General features: G+C 40.0%; 2 protein-coding genes across 2 annotated transcripts in view; both read left to right on the top strand.

The window, feature by feature from the left end:
• LOC149478131 (NADPH-dependent diflavin oxidoreductase 1) overlaps positions 1-22,434 on the top strand; it is a 50,523-nt gene that overhangs the window by 2,399 nt on the left and 25,690 nt on the right. The window contains exons 4-5 of the mRNA XM_089709878.1: positions 8,147-8,367; positions 8,788-8,905. Coding sequence (XP_089566004.1) covers positions 8,147-8,367; positions 8,788-8,905 — 339 coding nt within the window. The remainder of the gene's footprint in view (positions 1-8,146; positions 8,368-8,787; positions 8,906-22,434) is intronic.
• LOC149478132 (U3 small nucleolar ribonucleoprotein IMP4) lies at positions 288-7,837 on the top strand. The gene is made up of 6 exons (XM_089709906.1): positions 288-605; positions 844-1,006; positions 1,989-2,121; positions 2,597-2,735; positions 6,587-6,708; positions 7,638-7,837. The coding sequence occupies exons 1-6, from the start codon at positions 419-421 to the stop codon at positions 7,821-7,823; spliced, it is 930 nt and encodes a 309-aa protein (XP_089566032.1). The 5' UTR covers positions 288-418; the 3' UTR covers positions 7,824-7,837.

Genomic DNA, 22,434 nt, shown 5'->3' with positions numbered 1-22,434 from the left:
TTCTAAGAAATTATTATAGAAGCGCGCGATTAACAATTCATAAATAAATAATAAATAATTACAAATAGTTATATTAGTTATACAATTTGAAATTTAAATCGAATGTGTAAACGGAACCAAATAATGAATATTTATATTATCCATATTAGGAACTCTTAAATAAAATTATAATAAAATTGTTTTTCAGTTAGTATTTTAAAGTTTCGATTGTGTTTTCTCGTAATAGTACGATTTTTGAACGTTTCCGCCACGATGTCATACATTAAATGTCAACTGTCCAACCCATGTATTAACGTCATTTGTCATTGTCAAATGTCAGCTCCATGTGCGAAAATTGTTTGATTTTGATAAACTGTTCTTCGCTAATGAATCGGGAATAAAAAATACATAGTGCATACAATTTGTGATAAAATTAAATATGTTGCGAAGACAGGCGCGTTTGCGCCGTGAGTATTTGTACAGAAAATCCGCTGAGGAAAAACAAAAAAGCATACAAGCAAAGAAGGATCAATTGAAACGATGTTTGGAAGAAAACATTCCGATTCATGGTGATTTGAGAAAAGAAGCTATCGCCTTACAGAAAAGATTAGAGTTTGAAGATAAGGGTAAGTTTTCACTTACGTAATTAATGGAAATGTGAATATTTATTGTGGTAGCAATTATTATAACCTCGAAACTTAGATTAATTTGTCGTGTTTTTTTTCGTATAACTGTATTAAACGTTACAGTTTACTTTGTCCCAGATTGAAATTCTATAATTGATTGAAATTACTCAGTTTTTGACGTCTAAATTTCAAAATGTTGATAATTTAAGTTTGTATGTGTTATTTTTATTTCGAAAAGGCCCGGAAAAAGCTGCGGTAATCGGTGGTTTCAGTGGAGGAGCGAACACATTGAATTCTCAAGATGATGAATATAGATATGCCGGTGTGGAAGACCCTAAGATTATGATCACAACTTCAAGAGAGCCTAGTGCAAGGTTGAAGATGTTTGTTAAAGAATTGAGGTTGGTTGCTTAATAATCATTTTCCTAGTTAATTATACAGTACATTTATTTTGTACTAGTGGTCCGCCCCGGCTTTGCCCGTGGTACATATTTACGTTTTCTCTACATAAGAACCATCCTCATTCTTCAAGAAATGTAATAAAAAAAGAATTATCGAAATCGGTTCACGCGTGATGCCGTAACCAAGGAAAATGGATTTCATTTTTATATATATATAGATTATAACAATAATACTTTTATGCAAAGTTAAATTATTATTAATGAAATGAAATTTAAGGTACAGTAATTAAAGTGAAACTTTTATTACATCGTCTCAAACTTTTTGGTCTGTGTAGCGCATGTCGCGTGTATCGCGGCTGCCGAGTAGGTATACCTACTCGGCAGCCGACCGACACGCGACATGCGCTACACAAAGCAGTGTTCGGAACCGTTCGAACAGTTTCACTTTTACCGTGGTTTCATAAAACCACACAACATTTTTTTTTCTAATTATTTATTGTTTTGTTACATTGGTTAAACTGAGGTTAATAGTTTTTTTACATAGGAATAAATGATAACTGTCTCTAGCATAATACTTACCAATCAACGATTTCTCTGAGTTATTAAATTTGTTTTTTATTACATTCTACAATTAATATTTTAAATGTGAAGGTTGTGAGTATGAATAGATGCAGGGAAATTGTTAAATTTAATTATGATTAATTATTGCTATGGCAAGGGATTTCAAAGACAATTTGTTCTAGTCTATATACTTTTTCAATTGTATATAGTGGTAGCAACTAGCGGTCCGCCCTGGCTTCGCCCGTAGTACATATTTCGAAATAAAAGGTAGCCTATGTTCTGTCTTAGGGTCTAAAGATTATCTGTGCCAAATTTCATCAAAATCGGTCCAGTAGTTTATGCGTGAATACCATACATACATACATACAAACCTTTCCTCTTTATAATATTAGTATAGAAGTATAGATTAATGGTATTCCAGGTTGATATTCCCAAACAGCCAGCGAATGAATCGAGGTGGCTATGAAATGTCGCAACTAATACATGCGTGTCGCGCGAACGACGTCACCGATTTCATTGTGGTGCATGAACATAGAGGTGTTCCTGATAGTCTTGTAAGTTCTTTTGTTAACTCTTATTTAATAGTAACTAGCTTTCCGCCCGCAGCTTCGACCTTTTGCGCTATTATTTGTATATATATTTTTTTTATTGCGAATTTAAAACATATAATAAACTATATACTAAAACCTTCCTCTTGAATCACTTTATCTATTAGATATCTTTGAAACTAAGCATGGATTTTGAAGCATATTTTTTTAGAAAGAGTGATTTAAGAGGAAAGTTTCAGTATTTAATTTGTTACGTTTTTTACAAACCGGGCGAAGCCGCGTGCAGAAGCGAGTATATAAAGCGTAAAGTAATATTTTAGAACTGAAGAGTTTGTGAGTTTGGTCAGTTTTATTATATTACGCTTAGGACCGATTTAGATAATTGGCTATTTGTTTAATCAGTATTTTATCAATACATCGCAAATATTAATTAAATCTACTTGTTTATCAATCCGTCGCAAATAATTAAACATAAATACAGGTTATATGTCACTTACCATATGGACCGACAGCATCCTTCACACTCTCAGGTGTGGTGATGAGACACGACATTCCAGATATAGGCCCCATGAGCGAACAGTATCCGCACCTCGTGTTTCATAACTTTAAAACTGATCTCGGTGAGTTTTTTTTGTTATACATAGTTTATTTAAATTTTTCTTTATTGGAAATGACACAGAGACAGACCGAAATATATATTTAAAAACAAAATAAATCTTATTTATTAAAACGATAGATGAAAATATCTCCTTATAGTGCTTTCTTTCACTATGAACATATATATGCCAACACTCAGCAGTAGTAAAATAAATGGATAATTAATATTTATCATGCACACATCACCCCCGTGGCTCCACTCCTGTTGGCCGTAGCGTAAATATATATTATAGCCTATAACCTTCCTTGATAAATGGGCTATCTAACACCGAAAGAATTTTTCAAATCGGACCAGTAGTTCCCGAGATTAGCGCGTTCAAACCATCGACCACACAACCACTAGACGCCTAATGTTAGCTTGTATGTACTAGTTCAATCTGTCAACAACTTGAGGTATGGTGAAGCGGGGCGCTGCATTCTCATTGGCTAATTCAAGGTCACCAAATTTCCTAGAGATGAGACATAGTAAATTTGTATACACATACTTTATCGATATATTTTGTATTCACATACTTTATCGATATAGGTATTTTGTATACACATACTTTATCATTGGAAATTGAATACGATGTTAATACATATTAATAAAAACCAGTCCAGCGTGAGTCGGACTCGCGACACTGAGGGTTCCGTACAAACAGGCTAAAGAACAACAAATCTGCAAAAAAATCGGTCACCCATCTAAATTATGACCCTTGCTTAACCTCGATTTTCATTTTTAGTGTTATAGTATTCATATTATTTTATTACAAAAACTTAACATTTTATATTATAATATAATTATGTTATGCAACGTCATTCATGTCATTAATTTAACCCTAGAAAGATAGTCTGCGTCAAATTGACTCCTGCGTTTTCGAAATATAGCTGTATCTTTTTAAATGTCGCGAATCCATAACTGTGCGTTTAGGACATTTCATAAGTAACTGAGAGCTACCCTATGGTATACGTGTCAATAAAGTTAATGTAACCGATTATGAAATATAACGACTACGTGAGTCAAAATTACGCATGATTATCTTTACCGTGACTTTTAAGATTTTGACTTCTATGGTAGTTTGAATATTTTTTAGCTTATTATTACTGTATATTGTGACTTATGTTAAAAATTTATTTTTATACATATTGAAGCAAATATAGAAAACAATTGGGGATAGAAAATTGGAAGAATATTGTATACTGGCCGCTCTTATGCAAAGCGACGAGGGTCCCTGTGAAGATACCGATAGTGAAGTAGGAGGACCACGAAATTGAAGATGACGAGCAAAGTGACACAGAAGAAGCTTTTCCTGATGAGGTACAAAGCAAATATGATATATTACATTCAAGCAAAAGGCGCAGTAGATGCATTAGACCGAATGCATTCCCTGATGTCCTATAGTATGAAGACAATGCGATGGCGAATGGCTTTATTGTATGGAATCATTAAATTTGCCTGCATATTGCATATTAAATTTATAGCCACGATGTTAACAATAAAGCACGAAAACATCTGAGTCAAAAAAACATAAAATATAGAAACATGGAACTGTCTTCTTTGTTTATGTGTGGGTGTTTAGAATCACCAGCTTTGAGAAGATATTTGCGTGATAATATCACCAATTTGTTACCAAGTGAAGTATCTGGTATATCGTAAGAAACTACTGAGGAGGCCTTCAGTAAAAAAACGTATTTACTATACTTTTGATGCTTCTGAAATATGACAAAAGGCAAATGCGTCCTGCAAAAAATCTAACATAGTTATATTATGTCGTGAGCATACTTTGATATGTGCTAAAGTTGTTACTCACTAACTTTTCATATAGCTATATGTACAATATATATATAACATATAAAAAAGTCTGATAATTGTGGTAAAAAATAAGTTTTTATTAGAAATAATACGTATTACAAGAATTCTAGATTTAAAGCAGACGTTCAATGTTTTCGTTTTTTTATATATATAAAAATAATTATAAATAAATTATTTATAGTATGAATTATTCTAATATAACTGTAAATATATAATAACTTACAATTTAAAGAAAAAAAATAATATACCTCGACTTAGAGCTAACTAAAAAACATGCGTAAATTTGACGCATGACTATCTTTCCCGTACTACTCAATATGATTATCTTTCTAGGGTTAAAAAACAACTAGTATAAAATCGCGAACCTAAAATATAGTTTTCGATAATTATTATCGATACAATTTACAATCACAACTAGTATGTCACTAGTTACACGTGCCACACCATGGAAGAAAAAGGATGCGTAATCAGGTGCATACGAAAGAAAGAGGTGCAAATATAATCGACGCGCTTTGTCAATTGACCAGTACCAGCGTAAAAAGAACTCCGATAAAATATTGTTCGTAATAATATTTAAATTATACGCAAACAAACTACTTAAATATGAAAAGTAATCCCGTCCTTCTGCAAACTTTAGGTTTTACTCGTTTTACCACACCATTTAATACTACAAGGAGCCATTGCTTAGATTAAGGATTGGTCTCCGCGCGCGCGCTACGACTAGATTCCGCCCCACCTAAAAACAATAGCTCTGTGAGTGCGGCAACTCATTTCTGTAGTGTGTGTTAGGCAATTTGTAAAGACGCTAGTGTGTGTGAAGAATTGGGCTGCCAGCTACATAAATTTTACCTCATAAATGGGAAATTTGCCATCTTGGCAAGAAGTTTGAAAAATATTTTTTTTCATCCTGACCTGGCCGGGAATCGAATCCATGAACGATTTGAGTCGCATGACTCAAATCCACTTGCGACGCTACTATACTATAGTCACAAAGGTTGTTTAAAAGTAAAAAAGCGGAAATAAAAAAAAATAACATATTATATGAGTCAGTTAAACATGGTTAAACAGAAATCAATTATTGTTATTATACTTTTTTATACATGTGTTAGTAATAGTATTGAAAAAAAAAGTTCAAATTATTTCTAAAAGATTTCCTCAACCACGTGTATTTTTTTGGATATGCAGTACGGCAACACAGAATGGCGTCGTATTTTCGTAGAAAAAAATTTCGAAGTAAAGGAGAAATTTCGAATAATACGATACTTAGTGATGGTACGTGATCCCAGTGTCTTTCTTATTTTTTGTTGTATTATTTTTAAATAGTTTTATGACACAGATAGGCATTTTACTTCAGATTTTGTTCAAAATCTTTATAAACTATCGGTTCGCCCTCTCCACACAATGCTTGTGACACGACTGGCTCGGGTACGCCGAATTCGGCGTACTATTAGTTGCCGCATTTTTCAAGTACGCCGGCGGTATCTAGTCGTAGCGCGCGCGCGGAGACCAATCCTTAATCTAAGGAGCCATTGTTTCTTTTTTTTAAAGGTTTTTTTCGGACGTGTTAACAGATCACGGAACTGGCCGAAACTGATAGTTGCGTTTCGTATGGCAGCGGTTATAAGTCCTATTAGACACATGCGTTGACAGAAACAGTTCGTCTGTTATTAGGCGTCTAGTGGTTGTGTGGTCGATGGTTCAAACAAACAAACTCTTCAGCTTTATAATATTAGTATAGATAAAGTTGCATGTTGATGGATTTAAAAACATATTATAGGGGCAAAAGGAATAGTATGTTGGTTAGTTTTTTAATAGAGTGGTTGTCTTCACAATTAAAATATTATCTTAGTTTAAGTGCATAATTTTTAAACTATATTATAGTTTAAAAATTATATAATTTATTATTCTTTTAAGTTGGAGTGAGCAAAAATGAAAAGTTTTTATGGGCTTAAATATCTAGACTTATTTACAAAAATTACAATAAAAATTAAATAGAAATAATAAAATCATATTCTGTTTCAGGATTAAGAACAATGAGCATACTCAAGTATTTATTCCCAGTTCCGAAGCCAGATTCCAAAAGAGTGATCACATTCGCTAATCATGACGATTACATATGTTTTAGACAACATACTTATAAGAAGGTAAGTCATAATATTTTTATGAACTTTGTGTTAAAATATTAAATACTAGCTTCCGCCCGCGACTTCACCCGCGTGGAGTTTTGATAAAAGGTAGCCTATGTTCTTTCTCAGGGTCTAAAGATTGACTGTGCCTTTCATCAAAATCGGTTGAGAGGTTTAAGCGGGAAAGCATAACAGACAGACAGACAGAGTTACTTTCGCATTTATAATATTAGTAGGGATAAAAAATATACTTAACACTCAAAAACAACAACAAAACATTATTTCTGTTATTACTAAAAGTATGAGTCTATTGGGAATGAAAAGTTTTTGATTATAAAAAGTGAAATTAAAAAATGAATTTATTTATATTGAGCTTTAGTATCAAGTAATGTAATGAACAGTGACTGATTTATCATTTAACCATAAAACATATTATTACCATTGAGTTACTATGTACTAAGTATGTACTAGAGAGGACATCGTTACTGCACTATTTGCAACACGAGTTAGAGTCAATCGTCTCAAACTCAATTTTTTTTTGTTATATTGATTGGTTTTAATTGATAATTTTATTCATATTTTTTAATAAGATAACCAATATTTATTTGTTACATTGATTGGTTTTAATTCATAAGTAATAAGAATATCTACAAATTGTATGACTCACTAGCCGCCCCGCGCCGCGCACATATTTTGTTCGTGGTGTCCTCTCTATACGTAGTAATAATACCTCAATGATTATCACTGACATTTTTCTTTTTCTATAAAAGTTCAAAGAATCCATTGTTTAATTACTCAGCTTATTGATTTACACACAATATTCGCTTCTTAGCGATAAGGCCGCCTATTTTGTACCGCTCTATATTACTTTGTTTGTATTTTTTGTTTGATTTTGTTTTGTTTGTGTGTGCAATAAAGTGTTTATTATTATATTCTGAATTCCACAGGTGGGTAAAGACATAGAGCTCTCGGAAGTGGGGCCCCGATTCCAAATGAAACTGTACGAGATAAAACTAGGGACACTTGAAGCCCTAGACGCAGCGGACACTGAATGGGCGCTTCGCCCCTACATGAATACTGCGGCTAAAAGACGCTTCCTAAGTGATGAGGATGGGTGGCAACAGGAGGAATAAATAAATAAGAATTATTATTTGTGTTTTTTTTTTGGCAACCCCCATTCCCTAACATTTAATCATTGGCAATCTCTGGCAATATTTTACAGATATTTTTTTATACAAACAGAATTAACGTAAGGATTAAAAAAAAAACTAATTTAACTGAATGCAATTTCGAAAAATATAACATTAACTATTTACTTAAAATGTCATACAGATCTATCAGAATAGTTAAAATTATAATAAAAAAATCCTATTTCGCTATCTAGGTCATAAAAAAAAACATTTAAAAGCAACCACATCGCCTGACGCCTCATAATTAAAAAAAACTACTTTTTTAGAAATGCCAGTCCCGCCATTCTTGCAACAACCACTACCGCTATACATAATAGCGGAACAGTACTGGGATTTGAAGGCGTATCCCACACAATATGTGTTCTCTCTTCTCGCACAAATATCAGATGATAAGTTAGAGAGAGACAAATGTATTGAGCTCTGTTCAACTGAGGGGCAAGAGGAATGGCTGAACTATTGTAGGCGCCCAAAGAGAACTATTTTGGAGGTATTATAAATCTTTTACGCGTTTATTATAATTCAGTCTAATATAAATCAATAAACAACCTTAGTAGATGTAATAAACAATTTTATTTTCTGCTAATTCTAACAAAAATATGCATACCATAGATTCTACATAATACACATTCTTCTTGATAAATTATATTCTTCATTCTATTTCTATCCCTTTTATTCAATATTACAAAACATTATAATTCTTGAACTATGACACTTACAAATTAAGAGCGTGTGTGCCGAGCACACGTATCAGAAGTGAAACTTCTTTGGCAAGATTCAAAGACACTAAAATCGTCGCCTTACTCCATGACGTGATCTTGATATTTTACTCTCCGCGCCTAAAGAAGTTTCACTTCAAAAACTTAATTTTTTCACAAAAAATTTCTTGAAATAATCTACTTAATTTCAGGTCCTCCATGACTTCCACAAGTCGGCTGCAAAACTGACTATAGAAGTTCTATTTGAATTGTTTTCTACGATCAAACCCAGGTCGTTTTCGATTGCTAGTAGTTGCTTGCCTTCTAAGGGTAAGTATGAAATTATATTACGTTAAAAAATGTATTGTATTAGTGTTCTGTGAAATACTTTGTTTCTTTAACATAAGCTTAATATAAAATCTATGTATACAAATTATAATTTTTTGTTCGTTTTATATTTGGAAAAAAAGAGAATTTATATAATTCAGAGTACCTAAGCGTATCTTAGTAGCTGTAGAGGTGTGGTAAAATATGCGAAAACTATAAAAAATGGTCTAATTACATTATAGAGGTAGATTTTACGGCAGAATTATGCAATAGATGTTAGGATTTAAATGCATTACAAACTATTTTTTTATTCCTTCTTTAAATTATGTTTACTAGTTTCATTTATAAACTAGAGCCTTGCTTACATAGCGACTATATCCTATATCGAGCTATTTACGATGTTCTAGATTTCCGCCTGCGGCTTCGCCCGCGTTTTCAAAAGAAAACCCGCATAGTTCCCATTCCTAAAGCTCCCTGACCTGTTAAAGCACCAGTTGCAGCTTCCTGACGCGTTAAAGTATCTGTTATAGGTCCCTAACCTGTTAAAGCTCCCTGACCTGTTAAAGCACCTGTAAAAGCTCCCTGACTTGCTAAAGCACCTGTAAAAGCTCCCTGACCTGTTTCAGCACCTGCTTAAGCTCCCTGACTTGTTTCAGCACCTGCTAAAGCTCCCTGACCTGTTAAAGCACCTGTTAAAGCTCCCTGACCTGATAAAGCATTTGTAAAAGCTCCCTGACCGGTTAAAGCACCTGTAAAAGCTCCCTGACCTGCTAAAGCACCTGTAAAAGCTCCCTTACCTGTTACAACACCTGCTAAAGCTCCCTGACCAGATAAAGCACCTGTTACAACTTCCTGACCTGTTACAGCACCTGCTAAAGCTCCCTGACCTGTTAAAGCACTTGTAAAAGCTCCCTGACAGGTTAAAGCACCTGTTACAGCTTCCTGACATGGTAAAGCACCAAAGTTCCCTGACCTGTTAAAGCACCTGTTAAAGCTCCCTGACCTATTAAAATATCTGTTTCAGCTACCTGACCTGTTAAAGCACATGTAGCAGCTCCCTGACCTGTAAAAGCACCTGTAGCAGCTCCCTGACCTGTTCAAGCACCTGTAAAAGCTCCCTTACCTGTTAAAGCACCTGTAAAAGCTCCCTGACCCGTTAAAGCACCTGTTATAGCTCCCTGACCGGTAGAAGCATCTGTTATAACACCCTGACCTGTTAAGTCATCTGTTATAGCTCCCTGACCTGATAAAACATCTATTCAGGCTCCCTGACCTGTTAAAGCACCTGTTAAAGCTCCCTGACCTGCTCAAGCACCTGTAAAAGCTCCCTGACCTGTTACAACACCTGCTTAAGCTCCCTAACCTGATAAAGCACCTGTTACAACTTCCTGACCTGTTACAGCACCTGTTAAAGCTCCCTGACCTGTTAAAGCACTTGTAAAAGCTCCCTGACCGGTTAAAGCACCTGTTACAGCTTCCTGACATGGTAAAGCACCAAAGTTCCCTGACCTGTTAAAGCACCTGTTAAAGCTCCCTGACCTATTAAAATATCTGTTTCAGCTTCCTGACCTGTTAAAACACCTGTAAAAGCTCCCTGACCTGTAAAAGCACCTGTAGCAGCTCCCTGACCTGTAAAAGCACCTGTAGCAGCTCCCTGACCTGTTCAAGCACCTGTAAAAGCTTCCTGGCACGTTTAAGCACGTGTTATAGCTCCTTGACCGGTAAAAGCATCTGTTATAACTCCCTAACCTGTTAAGTCATCTGTTATAGCTCCCTGACCTGATAAAACATCTATAAAAGCTCCCTGACCTATTAAAATATCTGTTTCAGCTCCCTGACCTGTTAAAGCACCTGTAAAAGCTCCCTGACCTGTAAAAGCACCTGTAGCAGCTCCCTGACCTGTAAAAGCACCTGTAGCAGCTCCCTGACCTGTTCAAGCACCTGTAAAAGCTTCCTGGCACGTTTAAGCACGTGTTATAGCTCCTTGACCGGTAAAAGCATCTGTTATAACTCCCTAACCTGTTAAGTCATCTGTTATAGCTCCCTGACCTGATAAAACATCTATAAAAGCTCCCTGACCTGTAAAAGCACCTTTAGCAGCTCCCTGACCTGTAAAAGCACCTGTAAAAGCTCCCTGACCTGTTAAAGCACCTGTTTAAGCTCCCTGACCTGTGATAGCACCTGTGAAGGCTCCCTGACCTGTTAAAGCACCTGTTACAGCTTCCTGACCGGTAAAAGTAACTATTATAGCTCCCTCACCTGATAAAACATCTGTTTCAGCTCCCTGACCTGTAAAAGCACCTGTAGCAGTTTCCTGACCTGTAAAAGCACCTGTTAAAGCTCCCTGACCTATTAAAATATCTGTTTCAGCTCCCTGACCTGTTAAAGCACCTGTAAAAGCTCCCTGACCTGTAAAAGCACCTGTAGCAGCTCCCTGACCTGTAAAAGCACCTGTAGCAGCTCCCTGACCTGTTCAAGCACCTGTAAAAGCTTCCTGACACGTTTAAGCACGTGTTTTAGCTCCTTGACCGGTAAAAGCATCTGTTATAGCTCCCTGGCCTGATAAAACATCTATAAAAGCTCCCTGACCTGTAAAAGCACCTTTAGCAGCTCCCTGACCTGTAAAAGCACTTGTAAAAGCTCCCTGACTTTTTAAAGCACCTGTAAAAGCTCCCTGAACTGTTTAAGCACCTGTAAAAGCTCCCTGACATGTTAAAGCACCTGTAAAAGCTTCCTGACCTGTTTCAGCACCTGCTTAAGCTCCCCGACCTGTTTCAGCACCTGCTAAAGCTCCCTGACCTGTTAAAGCACCTGTAAAAGCTCCCTGACTTGTTAAATCACCTGTAAAAGCTCCCTGACCTGTTAAATCACCTGTTGAAGCTCCCTGACCTGTTAAGTCATCCGTTATAGCTCCCTGACGTGATAAAACATCTATAAAAGCTCCCTGACCTGTTAAAGCTCCTGTAAAAGCTCCCTAACCTGTTAAAGCACCTGTAAAAGCTCCCTGACCTGTTAAAGCACCTGTTACAGCTTACTGACCGGTAAAAGTAACTATTATAGCTCCCTGACGTGTAAAAGCACCTGTAAAAGCTTCCTGACACGTTTAAGCCCGTGTTATAGCTCCTTGACCGGTAAAAGCACCTGTTAAAGCTCCTTGACCTATTAAAATATCTGTTTCAGCTCCCTGACCTGTTAAAGCACCTGTAAAAGCTCCCTGACCTGTTAAAGCACATGTAAAAGCTCCCTGACCTGTAAAAGCACCTGTAGCAGCTCCCTGACCTGTAAAAGCACCTGTAGCAGCTCCCTGACCTGTTCAAGCACCTGTAAAAGCTTCGTGACACGTTTAAGCACGTGTTATAGCTCCTTGACCGGTAAAAGCATCTGTTATAACTCCCTAACCTGTTAAGTCATCTGTTATAGCTCCCTGACGTGATAAAACATCTATAAAAGCTCCCTGACCTGTAAAAGCACCTTTAGCAGCTCCCTGACCTGTAAAAGCACTTGTAAAAGCTCCCTGACTTTTTAAAGCACCTGTAAAAGCTCCCTGACTTGCTAAAGCACCTGTTAAAGCTCCCTGACTTGCTAAAGCACCTGTAAAAGCTCCCTAACCTGTTAAAGCACCTGTAAAAGCTCCCTGACCTGTTAAAGCACCTGTTACAGCTTACTGACCGGTAAAAGTAACTATTATAGCTCCCTGACGTGTAAAAGCGCCAGTAAAAGCTTCCTGACACGTTTAAGCCCGTGTTATAGCTCCTTGACCGGTAAAAGCACCTGTAAAAGCTCCCTGACCTGTTAAAGCACCTGTAAAAGCTCCCTGACCTGTAAAAGCACCTGTAGCAGCTCCCTGACCTGTAAAAGCACCTGTAGCAGCTCCCTGACCTGTTCAAGCACCTGTAAAAGCTTCCTGACACGTTTAAGCCCGTGTTATAGCTCCTTGACCGGTAAAAGCACCTGTTAAAGCTCCCTGACCTATTAAAATATCTGTTTCAGCTCCCTGACCTGTTAAAGCACCTGTAAAAGCTTCCTGACCTGTTAAAGCACCTGTAAAAGCTCCCTGACCTGTAAAAGCACCTGTAGCAGCTCCCTGACCTGTAAAAGCACCTGTAGCAGCTCCCTGACCTGTTCAAGCACCTGTAAAAGCTTCCTGACACGTTTAAGCACGTGTTATAGCTCCTTGACCGGTAAAAGCATCTGTTATAACTCCCTAACCTGTAAAGTCATCTGTTATAGCTCCCTGACCTGATAAAACATCTATAAAAGCTCCCTGAACTGTAAAAGCACTTGTAAAAGCTCCCTGACTTTTTATAGCACCTGTAAAAGCTCCCTGACTTGCTAAAGCACCTGTAAAAGCTCCCTGACTTGCTAAAGCACCTGTAAAAGCTCCCTGACCTGTTTCAGCATCTGCTAAAGCTCCCCGACCTGTTAAAGCACCTGTAAAAGCTCCCTGACCTGTTAAAGCACCTGTTAAAGCTCCCTGACCTGTTAAGTCATCCGTTATAGCTCCCTGACGTGATAAAACATCTATAAAAGCTCCCTGACCTGTTAAAGCTCCTGTAAAAGCTCCCTAACCTGTAAAAGCACCTGTAGCAGCTCCCTGACCTGTTCAAGCACCTGTAAAAGCTTCCTGACACGTTTAAGCACGTGTTATAGCTCCTTGACCGGTAAAAGCATCTGTTATAACTCCCTAACCTGTTAAGTCATCTGTTATAGCTCCCTTACCTGATTAACCATCTATTAAAGCTCCCTGGCCTGTAAAAGCACCTGTAAAAGCTCCCTCACACGTTTAAGCACCTGTAAAAGCTCCCTGACCTGCTAAAGCACCTGTAAAAGCTCCCTCAGCTGTTAAAGCTCCCTGACCTGTTAAAGCACCTGTAAAAGCTCCCTCACCTGTTAAAGCACAGCTTCCTGACGAGATAAAGTAACTATTATAGCTCCCTGACCTGATAAAACATCTGTTTCAGTTCCCTGACCTGTAAAAGCACCTGTTAAAGCTCCCTGACCTGTTAATGTATCTGTTTCAGCTCCCTGACCTGTTAAAGCACCTGTAAAAGCTCCCTGACCTGTAAAAACACCTGTAGCAGCTCCCTGACCTGTAAAAGCACCTGTAGCAGCTCCCTGACCTGTTCAAGCACCTGTAGCAGCTCCCTGACCTGTTCAAGCACCTGTAAAAGCTTCCTGACACGTTTAAGAAGGTGTTATAGCTCCTTGACCGGTAAAAGCAACTGTTATAACTCCCTAACCTGTTAAGTCATCTGTTATAGCTCCCTGACCTGATAAAACATCTATAAAAGCTCCCTGACCTGTAAAAGCACCATTAGCAGCTCCCTGACCTGTAAAAGCACCTGTAAAAGCTCCCTGACCTGTTAAAGCACCTGTAAAAGCTCCCTGACTTGTGAAAGCACCTGTGAAAGCTCCCTGACCTGTTAAAGCACCTGTTACAGCTTCCTGACCGGTAAAAGTAACCATTATAGCTCCCTGACCTGATAAAACATCTGTTTCAACTCCCTGACCTGTAAAAGCACCTGTAAAAGCTCCCTGACCTGTTAAAGCACCTGTAAAAGCTCCCTGACCTGTAAAAGCACCTGAAGCAGTTTCCTGACCTGTAAAAGCACCTGTTAAAGCTCCCTGACCTATTAAATATCTGTTTCAGCTCCCTGATCTGTTAAAGCACCTGTAAAAGCTCCCTGACCTGTAAAAGCACCTGTAGCAGCTCCCTGACCTGTAAAAGCACCTGTAGCAGCTCCCTGACCTGTTCAAGCACCTGTAAAAGCTTCCTGACACGTTTAAGCACGTGTTATAGCTCCTTGACCGGTAAAAGCATCTGTTATAACTCCCTAACCTGTTAAGTCATCTGTTATAGCTCCCTGACCTGATAAAACATCTATTAAAGCTCCCTGACCTGTAAAAGCACCTGTAAAAGCTCCCTGACCTGTTAAAGCACCTGTTTAAGCTCCCTGACCTGTGATAGCACCTGTGAAAGCTCTCTGACCTGTTAAAGCACCTGTTACAGCTTCCTGACCGGTAAAAGTAACTATTATAGCTCCCTCACCTGATAAAACATCTGTTTCAGCTCCCTGACCTGTAAAAGCACCTGTAGCAGTTTCCTGACCTGTAAAAGCACCTGTTAAAGCTCCCTGACCTGTAAAAGCACCTGTAGCAGCTCCCTGACCTGTAAAAGCACGTGTAGCAGCTCCCTGACCTGTTCAAGCACCTGTAAAAGCTTCCTGACACGTTTAAGCACGTGTTATAGCTCCTTGACCGGTAAAAGCATCTGTTATAACTCCCTAACCTGTTAAGTCATCTGTTTTAGCTCCCTGACCTGATAAAACATCTATAAAAGCTCCCTGACCTGTAAAAGCACCTTTAGCAGCTCCCTGACCTGTAAAAGCACTTGTAAAAGCTCCCTGACTTTTTAAAACACCTGTTAAAGCTCCCTGACTTGCTAAAGCACCTGTAAAAGCTCCCTGACCTGTTTCAGCATCTGCTAAAGCTCCCCGACCTGTTAAAGCACCTGTAAAGGCTCCCTGACCTGTAAAAGCACCTGTTAAAGCTCCCTGACCTATTAAAATATCTGTTTCAGCTCCCTGACCTGTTTAAGCACCTGTAAAAGCTCCCTTACCTGTAAAAGCACCTGTAGCAGCTCCCTGACCTTTAAAAGCACATGTAGCAGCTCCCTGACCTGTTCAAGCACCTGTAAAAGCTTCCTGACACGTTTAAGCACGTGTTATAGCTCCCTGACCTGTAAAAGCACCTGTTAAAGCTCCCTGACCTGTTAAGTCATCCGTTATAGCTCCCTGACGTGATAAAACATCTATAAAAGCTCCCTGACCTGTTAAAGCTCCTGTTAAAGCTCCCTATCCTGTTAAAGCACCTGTAAAAGCTCCCTGACCTGTAAAAGCACCTGTAGCAGTTCCCTGACCTGTAAAAGCACCTGTAGCAGCTCCCTGACCTGTTCAAGCACCTGTAAAATTTTCCTGACACGTTTAAGCACGTGTTATAGCTCCTTGACCGGTAAAAGCATCTGTTATAACTCCCTAACCTGTTAAGTCATCTGTTATAGCTCCCTGACCTGATAAAACATCTATTAAAGCTCACTGACCTGTAAAAGCACCTGTAAAAGCTCCCTGACCTGTTAAAGCACCTGATTAAGCTCCCTGACCTGTGATAGCACCTGTGAAAGCTCTCTGACCTGTTAAAGCACCTGTTACAGCTTCCTGACCGGTAAAAGTAACTATTATAGCTCCCTCACCTGATAAAACATCTGTTTCAGCTCCCTGACCTGTAAAAGCACCTGTAGCAGTTTCTTGACCTGTTAAAGCACCTGTTAAAGCTCCCTGACCTATTAAAATATCTGTTTCAGCTCCCTGACCTGTTTAAGCACCTGTTAAAGCTCCCTGACCTGTAAAAGCACCTGTAGCAGCTCCCTGACCTGTAAAAGCACCTGCAGCAGCTCCCTGACCTGTTCAAGCACCTGTAAAAGCTTCCTGACACGTTTAAGCACGTGTTTTAGCTCCTTGACCGGTAAAAGCATCTGTTACAACTCCCTAACCTGTTAAGTCATCTGTTATAGCTCCCTGACCTGATAAAATATCTATAAAAGCTCCCTGACCTGTAAAAGCACCTTTAGCAGCTCCCTGACCTGTAAAAGCACTTGTAAAAGCTCCCTGACTTTTTAAAGCACCTGTAAAAGCTCCCTGAACTGTTTAAGCACCTGTAAAAGCTCCCTGACTTGTTTCAGCATCTGCTAAAGCTCCCCGACCTGTTAAAGCACCTGTAAAAGCTCCCTGACCTGTAAAAGCATCTGTTATAACTCCCTAACCTGTTAAGTCATCTGTTATAGCTCCCTGACCTGATAAAACATCTATTTAAGCTCCCTGACCTTTAAAAGCACCTGTAAAAGCTCCCTGACCTGTTAAAGCACCTGTTTAAGCTCCCTGACCTGTGATAGCACCTGTGAAAGCTCTCTGACCTGTTAAAGCACCTGTTACAGCTTCCTGACCGGTAAAAGTTACTATTATAGCTCCCTCACCTGATAAAACATTTGTTTCAGCTCCCTGACCTGTAAAAGCATCTGTTATAACTCCCTAACCTGTTAAGTCATCTGTTTTAGCTCCCTGACCTGATAAAACATCTATAAAAGCTCCCTGACCTGTAAAAGCACCTTTAGCAGCTCCCTGACCTGTAAAAGCACTTGTAAAAGCTCCCTGACTTTTTAAAACACCTGTTAAAGCTCCCTGACTTGCTTAAGCACCTGTAAAAGCTCCCTGACCTGTTTCAGCATCTGCTAAAGCTCCCCGACCTGTTAAAGCACCTGTAAAGGCTCCCTGACCTGTAAAAGCACCTGTTAAAGCTCCCTGACCTATTAAAATATCTGTTTCAGCTCCCTGACCTGTTTAAGCACCTGTAAAAGCTCCCTTACCTGTAAAAGCACCTGTAGCAGCTCCCTGACCTTTAAAAGCACATGTAGCAGCTCCCTGACCTGTTCAAGCACCTGTAAAAGCTTCTTGACACGTTTAAGCACGTGTTATAGCTCCCTGACCTGTAAAAGCACCTGTTAAAGCTCCCTGACCTGTTAAGTCATCCGTTATAGCTCCCTGACGTGATAAAACATCTATAAAAGCTCCCTGACCTGTTAAAGCTCCTGTTAAAGCTCCCTATCCTGTTAAAGCACCTGTAAAAGCTCCCTGACCTGTAAAAGCACCTGTAGCAGTTCCCTGACCTGTAAAAGCACCTGTAGCAGCTCCCTGACCTGTTCAAGCACCTGTAAAATTTTCCTGACACGTTTAAGCACGTGTTATAGCTCCTTGACCGGTAAAAGCATCTGTTATAACTCCCTAACCTGTTAAGTCATCTGTTATAGCTCCCTGACCTGATAAAACATCTATTAAAGCTCACTGACCTGTTAAAGCACCTGTTAAAGCTCCCTGACCTGTTAAGTCATCCGTTATAGCTCCCTGACGTGATAAAACATCTATAAAAGCTCCCTGACCTGTTAAAGCTCCTGTAAAAGCTCCCTAACCTGTAAAAGCACCTGTAGCAGCTCCCTGACCTGTTCAAGCACCTGTAAAAGCTTCCTGACACGTTTAAGCACGTGTTATAGCTCCTTGACCGGTAAAAGCATCTGTTATAACTCCCTAACCTGTTAAGTCATCTGTTATAGCTCCCTTACCTGATTAAACATCTATTAAAGCTCCCTGGCCTGTAAAAGCACCTGTAAAAGCTCCCTCACACGTTTAAGCACCTGTAAAAGCTCCCTGACCTGCTAAAGCACCTGTAAAAGCTCCCTCAGCTGTTAAAGCACAGCTTCCTGACGAGATAAAGTAACTATTATAGCTCCCTGACCTGATAAAACATCTGTTTCAGTTCCCTGACCTGTAAAAGCACCTGTTAAAGCTCCCTGACCTGTTAATGTATCTGTTTCAGCTCCCTGACCTGTTAAAGCACCTGTAAAAGCTCCCTGACCTGTAAAAACACCTGTAGCAGCTCCCTGACCTGTAAAAGCACCTGTAGCAGCTCCCTGACCTGTTCAAGCACCTGTAGCAGCTCCCTGACCTGTTCAAGCACCTGTAAAAGCTTCCTGACACGTTTAAGAAGGTGTTATAGCTCCTTGACCGGTAAAAGCAACTGTTATAACTCCCTAACCTGTTAAGTCATCTGTTATAGCTCCCTGACCTGATAAAACATCTATAAAAGCTCCCTGACCTGTAAAAGCACCATTAGCAGCTCCCTGACCTGTAAAAGCACCTGTAAAAGCTCCCTGACCTGTTAAAGCACCTGTAAAAGCTCCCTGACCTGTGAAAGCACCTGTGAAAGCTCCCTGACCTGTTAAAGCACCTGTTACAGCTTCCTGACCGGTAAAAGTAACCATTATAGCTCCCTGACCTGATAAAACATCTGTTTCAACTCCCTGACCTGTAAAAGCACCTGTAAAAGCTCCCTGACCTGTTAAAGCACCTGTAAAAGCTCCCTGACCTGTAAAAGCACCTGAAGCAGTTTCCTGACCTGTAAAAGCACCTGTTAAAGCTCCCTGACCTATTAAATATCTGTTTCAGCTCCCTGATCTGTTAAAGCACCTGTAAAAGCTCCCTGACCTGTAAAAGCACCTGTAAAAGCTCCCTGACCTGTTAAAGCACCTGTTTAAGCTCCCTGACCTGTGATAGCACCTGTGAAAGCTCTCTGACCTGTTAAAGCACCTGTTACAGCTTCCTGACCGGTAAAAGTAACTATTATAGCTCCCTCACCTGATAAAACATCTGTTTCAGCTCCCTGACCTGTAAAAGCACCTGTAGCAGTTTCCTGACCTGTAAAAGCACCTGTAAAAGCTCCCTGACCTGTTAAAGCACCTGTAAAAGCTCCCTGACCTGTGAAAGCACCTGTGAAAGCTCCCTGACCTGTTAAAGCACCTGTTACAGCTTCCTGACCGGTAAAAGTAACCATTATAGCTCCCTGACCTGATAAAACATCTGTTTCAACTCCCTGACCTGTAAAAGCACCTGTAAAAGCTCCCTGACCTGTTAAAGCACCTGTAAAAGCTCCCTGACCTGTAAAAGCACCTGAAGCAGTTTCCTGACCTGTAAAAGCACCTGTTAAAGCTCCCTGACCTATTAAATATCTGTTTCAGCTCCCTGATCTGTTAAAGCACCTGTAAAAGCTCCCTGACCTGTAAAAGCACCTGTAAAAGCTCCCTGACCTGTTAAAGCACCTGTTTAAGCTCCCTGACCTGTGATAGCACCTGTGAAAGCTCTCTGACCTGTTAAAGCACCTGTTACAGCTTCCTGACCGGTAAAAGTAACTATTATAGCTCCCTCACCTGATAAAACATCTGTTTCAGCTCCCTGACCTGTAAAAGCACCTGTAGCAGCTCCCTGACCTGTAAAAGCACGTGTAGCAGCTCCCTGACCTGTTCAAGCACCTGTAAAAGCTTCCTGACACGTTTAAGCACAAGTTATAGCTCCTTGACCGGTAAAAGCATCTGTTATAACTCCCTAACCTGTTAAGTCATCTGTTTTAGCTCCCTGACCTGATAAAACATCTATAAAAGCTCCCTGACCTGTAAAAGCACCTTTAGCAGCTCCCTGACCTGTAAAAGCACTTGTAAAAGCTCCCTGACTTTTTAAAACACCTGTTAAAGCTCCCTGACTTGCTAAAGCACCTGTAAAAGCTCCCTGACCTGTTTCAGCATCTGCTAAAGCTCCCCGACCTGTTAAAGCACCTGTAAAGGCTCCCTGACCTGTAAAAGCACCTGTTAAAGCTCCCTGACCTATTAAAATATCTGTTTCAGCTCCCTGACCTGTTTAAGCACCTGTAAAAGCTCCCTTACCTGTAAAAGCACCTGTTAAAGCTCCCTGACCTATTAAAATATCTGTTTCAGCTCCCTGACCTGTTTAAGCACCTGTAAAAGCTCCCTGACCTGTAAAAGCACCTTTAGCAGCTCCCTGACCTGTAAAAGCACCTGTAGCAGCTCCCTGACCTGTTCAAGCACCTGTAAAAGCTTCCTGACACGTTTAAGCACGTGTTATAGCTCCTTGACCGGTAAAAGCATCTGTTATAACTCCCTAACCTGTTAAGTCATCTGTTATAGCTCCCTTACCTGATAAAACATCTATTAAAGCTCCCTGGCCTGTAAAAGCACCTGTAAAAGCTCCCTCACACGTTTTAGCACCTGTAAAAGCTCCCTGACCTCTTAAAGCACCTGTAAAAGCTCCCTCAGCTGTTAAAGCACAGTTAAAGCACTGCTAAAGCTCCCCGACCTGTTAAAGCACCTGTAAAAGCTCCCTGACCTGTAAAAGCACCTGTAGCAGCTCCCTGACCTGTTCAAGCACCTGTAAAAGCTTCCTGACACGTTTAAGCACGTGTAATAGCTCCTTGACCGGTAAAAGCATCTGTTATAACTCCCTAACCTGTTAAGTCATCTGTTATAGCTCCCTTACCTGATAAAACATCTATTAAAGCTCCCTGGCCTGTAAAAGCACCTGTAAAAGCTCCCTGACCTCTTAAAGCACCTGTAAAAGCTCCCTCAGCTGTTAAAGCTCCCTGACCTGTTTAAGCACCTGTAAAAGCTCCCTCACCTGTTAAAGCACAGTTAAAGCACTGCTAAAGCTCCCCGACCTGTTAAAGCACATGTAAAAGCTCCCTGACCTGTAAAAGCACCTGTAGCAGCTCCCTGACCTGTAAAAGCACCTGTAGCAGCTCCCTGACCTGTTCAAGCACCTGTAAAAGCTTCGTGACACGTTTAAGCACGTGTTATAGCTCCTTGACCGGTAAAAGCATCTGTTATAACTCCCTAACCTGTTAAGTCATCTGTTATAGCTCCCTGACCTGATAAAACATCTATAAAAGCTCCCTGACCTATTAAAATATCTGTTTCAGCTCCCTGACCTGTTAAAGCACCTGTAAAAGCTCCCTGACCTGTAAAAGCACCTGTAGCAGCTCCCTGACCTGTAAAAGCACCTGTAGCAGCTCCCTGACCTGTTCAAGCACCTGTAAAAGCTTCCTGGCACGTTTAAGCACGTGTTATAGCTCCTTGACCGGTAAAAGCATCTGTTATAACTCCCTAACCTGTTAAGTCATCTGTTATAGCTCCCTGACCTGATAAAACATCTATAAAAGCTCCCTGACCTGTAAAAGCACCTTTAGCAGCTCCCTGACCTGTAAAAGCACCTGTAAAAGCTCCCTGACCTGTTAAAGCACCTGTTTAAGCTCCCTGACCTGTGATAGCACCTGTGAAGGCTCCCTGACCTGTTAAAGCACCTGTTACAGCTTCCTGACCGGTAAAAGTAACTATTATAGCTCCCTCACCTGATAAAACATCTGTTTCAGCTCCCTGACCTGTAAAAGCACCTGTAGCAGTTTCCTGACCTGTAAAAGCACCTGTTAAAGCTCCCTGACCTATTAAAATATCTGTTTCAGCTCCCTGACCTGTTAAAGCACCTGTAAAAGCTCCCTGACCTGTAAAAGCACCTGTAGCAGCTCCCTGACCTGTAAAAGCACCTGTAGCAGCTCCCTGACCTGTTCAAGCACCTGTAAAAGCTTCCTGACACGTTTAAGCACGTGTTTTAGCTCCTTGACCGGTAAAAGCATCTGTTATAGCTCCCTGGCCTGATAAAACATCTATAAAAGCTCCCTGACCTGTAAAAGCACCTTTAGCAGCTCCCTGACCTGTAAAAGCACTTGTAAAAGCTCCCTGACTTTTTAAAGCACCTGTAAAAGCTCCCTGAACTGTTTAAGCACCTGTAAAAGCTCCCTGACATGTTAAAGCACCTGTAAAAGCTTCCTGACCTGTTTCAGCACCTGCTTAAGCTCCCCGACCTGTTTCAGCACCTGCTAAAGCTCCCTGACCTGTTAAAGCACCTGTAAAAGCTCCCTGACCTGTTAAATCACCTGTAAAAGCTCCCTGACCTGTTAAATCACCTGTTGAAGCTCCCTGACCTGTTAAGTCATCCGTTATAGCTCCCTGACGTGATAAAACATCTATAAAAGCTCCCTGAATTGTTAAAGCTCCTGTAAAAGCTCCCTAACCTGTTAAAGCACCT

The sequence above is a fragment of the Colias philodice genome, chromosome 23 (assembly GCF_061535455.1).
Source record: "Colias philodice isolate Cphi_HAF_F1 chromosome 23, ilColPhil1 Martin Lab GWU primary, whole genome shotgun sequence".
Classification (NCBI taxonomy): Eukaryota; Metazoa; Arthropoda; class Insecta; order Lepidoptera; family Pieridae; genus Colias; species Colias philodice.
The sequence above is the reverse complement of the archived record's forward strand: the minus strand, read 5'-3'. Positions and strand labels throughout refer to the sequence as shown.

Coding starts and splice junctions, on each gene's coding strand:
- LOC149478132 (XM_089709906.1), top strand. CDS start 419: ATGTTGCGAAGACAGGCGCGTTTGCGCCGTGAGTATTTGTACAGAAAA. Junction 2,122..2,596: donor GAGGTGTTCCTGATAGTCTT/GTAAGTTCTTTT, acceptor ACATAAATACAG/GTTATATGTCACTTACCATA. Junction 6,709..7,637: donor GACAACATACTTATAAGAAG/GTAAGTCATAAT, acceptor TGAATTCCACAG/GTGGGTAAAGACATAGAGCT.